Source organism: Penaeus japonicus, unplaced genomic scaffold (genome assembly GCF_977035675.1).
Source record: "Penaeus japonicus unplaced genomic scaffold, GWHDUDI00000001_assembly GWHDUDI00000021, whole genome shotgun sequence".
Classification (NCBI taxonomy): domain Eukaryota; kingdom Metazoa; phylum Arthropoda; class Malacostraca; order Decapoda; family Penaeidae; genus Penaeus; species Penaeus japonicus.
This window is the reverse complement of record NW_028234423.1, coordinates 6,619,111-6,624,110: the sequence shown is the minus strand read 5'-3', so window position 1 is coordinate 6,624,110 and position 5,000 is coordinate 6,619,111. Positions and strand designations below refer to the sequence as shown.

The following is a 5,000-nucleotide window of genomic DNA, read 5'->3' as shown; positions in this document are numbered from 1 at the left end:
TTGTAACATTTCGACATTCTAATTCATAGGAAAAGTCGAAATATCCAGTAACTGTTCCCTTCACGTCGCCAAGACCCCGGAAGCAGCAACGCCTACGGACTTTTCTAGAAATCCCGAGAGGTCCGCGCCCCCAGCCGAGCAGCTCCTCGTCCCGCCCGCGCGATGTCCGGAGGGCGCCTTGCCTGAGCGACGTCGCCCCACGAGAAGGGCAGCGAACTCGACCTCGACCGCGTGATGCCCGGAGCGCGGGAGTGATGATGGAGGCGATGAGCGGCCGCGGGCGTGCGGGCGGCATGAGGAGCGGCCGCGCCGTGGTGGGGCTCGACGTGATCAGCCACACTCTCCCGCGGCGCCTGCGGTCGGCGTCGGACGCGCAGCACCTGCCGCAGCCGCAGCCGCCCACGCACCACCTACCGTGCTGCCCGCCGCCGCTGGTGTCGCTACGGCCGGCGCCCCCGCTCGCCGACGACCCCTGCGGCGACGGCTGCCACGAGTGCCAGCCCGACCTGTGCCCCGAGGACGACTACCCGAGCCTCCGGAGGGCGTACCCGGCGCACGTCTACCCGAGCGTCGTCACCTCCGGCGGGGGCTGGGGGGGACTGGGCGGCCGAGGGGGGGAGTGCGTGTCCTGCAGCCTCGCCGGGCCGCCCCTCCCCCCTCCCCCGCCCTCATGCATGTGCCCGGATGCGCGGTGTGGGCGCGGCAGTCAGGTCATCGCGCCGCCCGCCTGCCTGGGCTGGGGTCACGACACCCTCCGCGCCCACAGCCCGCCCCGCCGCGCCCACACCACCCACGACGCCCTCGACCTGCACGTCTCCACCACGGCAGCGGATTTCTCGGTAGGTTGCCGCCGGCGTCACTCACCCTCGACACCATCGCTCACTATCAGCAGCACCATCACCTTCAGACTAACACGAAACCATAACCCTCATCCGAATCATTGTCATCCTCACAATGCTCACCTCGACTCTCTTTCATCCTCATTACAGGGGCTATGACCGCAATTGCTAGAACTGATGCAATATTTACTTTCATCATCATCGCCTTTTTATTTTATTTATCTCTTCCTCTCTCTCTCGTCTACTCACATCTCTCTCTTGTTACTCTCTCCTCTCTGCCTTCTCTCCTCTGTTCTCTCTCATCTCATCTCTCTCTCTCTCCTCTCTCTCTCACCCACTCAATCACCTTTTTGTCTCTTTTCATCATCATCATCATCATCATCATCATCATCATCATCATCATCATCATCATCATCATCATCATCATCATCATCATCATCATCATCATCATCATCATCATCATCATCATCATCATCATCATCATCATCATCATCATCATCATCATCATCATCATCATCATCATCATCATCATCATCATCATCATCATCATCATCATCATCATCATCATCATCATCATCATCATCATCATCATCATCATCATCATCATCATCATCATCATCATCATCATCATCATCATCATCATCATCATCATCATCATCATCATCATCATCATCATCATCATCATCATCATCATCATCATCATCATCATCATCATCATCATCATCATCATCATCATCATCATCATCATCATCATCATCATCATCATCATCATCATCATCATCATCATCATCATCATCATCATCATCATCATCATCATCATCATCATCATCATCATCATCATCATCATCATCATCATCATCATCATCATCATCATCATCATCATCATCATCATCATCATCATCATCATCATCATCATCATCATCATCATCATCATCATCATCATCATCATCATCATCATCATCATCATCATCATCATCATCATCATCATCATCATCATCATCATCATCATCATCATCATCATCATCATCATCATCATCATCATCATCATCATCATCATCATCATCATCATCATCATCATCATCATCATCATCATCATCATCATCATCATCATCATCATCATCATCATCATCATCATCATCATCATCATCATCATCATCATCATCATCATCATCATCATCATCATCATCATCATCATCATCATCATCATCATCATCATCATCATCATCATCATCATCATCATCATCATCATCATCATCATCATCATCATCATCATCATCATCATCATCATCATCATCATCATCATCATCATCATCATCATCATCATCATCATCATCATCATCATCATCATCATCATCATCATCATCATCATCATCATCATCATCATCATCATCATCATCATCATCATCATCATCATCATCATCATCATCATCATCATCATCATCATCATCATCATCATCATCATCATCATCATCATCATCATCATCATCATCATCATCATCATCATCATCATCATCATCATCATCATCATCATCATCATCATCATCATCATCATCATCATCATCATCATCATCATCATCATCATCATCATCATCATCATCATCATCATCATCATCATCATCATCATCATCATCATCATCATCATCATCATCATCATCATCATCATCATCATCATCATCATCATCATCATCATCATCATCATCATCATCATCATCATCATCATCATCATCATCATCATCATCATCATCATCATCATCATCATCATCATCATCATCATCATCATCATCATCATCATCATCATCATCATCATCATCATCATCATCATCATCATCATCATCATCATCATCATCATCATCATCATCATCATCATCATCATCATCATCATCATCATCATCATCATCATCATCATCATCATCATCATCATCATCATCATCATCATCATCATCATCATCATCCTCATCATCATCATCATCATCATCATCATCATCATCATCATCATCATCATCATCATCTTCATCATCATCATCATCATCATCGTCATCATCATCATCATCACACAATCATCATCATCCTCACACCATCATCATCATCACATCCTCATTATATATCATCACAGATCATCTCACATCACATCGACCACACGCACATACCATCATCACATCTTCACACCATACCCANCATAACCACCATCATCACCATCGCTATCACCAAAACAATAACCATCATTGACACCCACACACCATAACCAAATAATCATCATCATTTACCCCATAAACCAATTCATCATCATCATCATCTTCATCTTCACTTCATCTTCATCATCACCACCATAACCATCATCATCACCATCATCATCATCACCAGCATCCCACTCTATCACAGCATCATCATCATCATCATCACATCGACCATCATCATCATCATCATCATCAAACTCACAGCACCAAGCGTATTACACAAGCATCTGCCGCCTCCCAATCATCACCCAATCTAGCACGTCATCACAAAGTCATTTTCGAGCTTCCGACACGATTCCGACACTTACTGATTACCAGGTGACACTGGCGAGGTTTCCCCGACACCCAGAGTGACGTCACAATTTGGCCCTAAGTTTTATCAGAGTGGGTGTCTGAGTAAGCGTCTGGGAAAGTGTGTCTGGGAGAGGGTGTTGGAGGTTGTCTGAGTGAGTATGTCTGAGGAAATGTGTGAGGAAATGTGTCTTAGGATATGTGTGTGAGTGAGTGTGTCTTAGGAAATGTGTGTGAGTGAGTATGTCTGAGGATATGTGTGTGAGTGAGTGTGTCTTAGGAAATGTGTTTGAGGGAGTACGTCTGAGGAAATGTGTGTGAGTGAGTGTGTCTTAGAAAATATGTCTGAGGACATGTGGGAGAGAATATGTCTGAGGAAACATGTGTCTGAGTGAGTATGTCTGAGGACATGTGTGAGTGAATACTCTGAGGACATGTGTCTGAGTGAATATGTCTGAGGGCATGTGTGAATGAGTATGTCTGAGGAAATGTGTGAGTGAGTATGTCTGAAAACATGTGTCTGAGTGAGCATGTCTGAAAACATGTGTCTGAGTGAGTATGTCTGAGGACATGTGTGAGTGAATACTCTGAGGACATGTGTCTGAGTGAATATGTCTGAGGGCATGTGTGAATGAGTATGTCTGAGGAAATGTGTGAGTGAGTATGTCTGAAAACATGTGTCTGAGTGAGCATGTCTGAAAACATGTGTCTGAGTGAGTATGTCTGAGGACATGTGTGAGTGAGTATGTCTGAAAACATGTGTCTGAGTGAGTATGTCTGAGGACATGTGTGAGTGAGTATGTCTGAGGACATGTGTGAGTGAGTATGTCTGAGGACATGTGTGAGTGAGTATGTCTGAAAACATGTGTCTGAGTGAGTATGTCTGAGGACATGTGTGAGTGAGTATGTCTGAAAACATGTGTCTGAGTGAGTATGTCTGAGGACATGTGTGAGTGAGTATGCCTGAGGAAATGTGTGAGTGAGTTTGTCTGAAAACATGTGTCTGAGTGAGTATGTCTGAGGACATGTCTGAGTGAATATGTCTGAGGGCATGTGTGAGTGAATATGTCTGAGGACATGTGTGAATGAGTATATTTGAAGACATGTGCCTGAGTGAATATGTCTGAGGAAATGTGAGTGAATACCTCTGAGGAAATGTATTTGAGGAAATGTGTCTGTGTGCGGGTGTCTGAGTGAGTCTTATTGAAAGTATATGAGTGAGATTGCGTAAAATTCACTAGGAGAGAGTGTGTGTCTGGATGAGGGTGACTGAGTATGGGCGAGTGAGTGAAAGGTTGTGTGTATGTGTGTTATGTGTGTTTGAAAAATAGGAATAAAAAGTCTGATAAAAGATTGAGAGTATCTGAGTAAATGTCTGCGTGAGAGTGTCTAAGGGAGAGTGTCTGAGTGAGTGTCTGAGTGAATGTCTGCGTGAGAGTGTCTAAGGGAGAGTGTCTGAGTGAGTGTCTGACTGAATGTCTGCGTGAGAGTGTCTAAGGGAGAGTGTCTGCGTGAGTGTCTGGGTGAGTGACTGCGTGAGAGGGTCTAAGAGAGAGTGTCCGAGTGAATGTCTGCTTGAAAGTGTCTGAGTGTCTAAGGGAGAGTGTCTGAATGAGTGTTTTCGTAAGTATTTGCG

The 5,000-nt window shown here is 45.1% G+C and overlaps 1 protein-coding gene across 1 annotated transcript in view; it reads left to right on the top strand.

Moving 5' to 3' along the window:
• Nucleotides 1-998, top strand: part of LOC122248215 (uncharacterized) — an 80,990-nt gene extending 79,992 nt beyond the window's left edge. The window contains exon 2 of the mRNA XM_043008084.2: nucleotides 1-998. This exon is cut by the window's left edge and continues 318 nt beyond it. Coding sequence (XP_042864018.2) covers nucleotides 255-998 — 744 coding nt within the window. The 5' untranslated portion in view covers nucleotides 1-254.
• The last annotated feature ends 4,002 nt before the right edge of the window (nucleotides 999-5,000 follow it).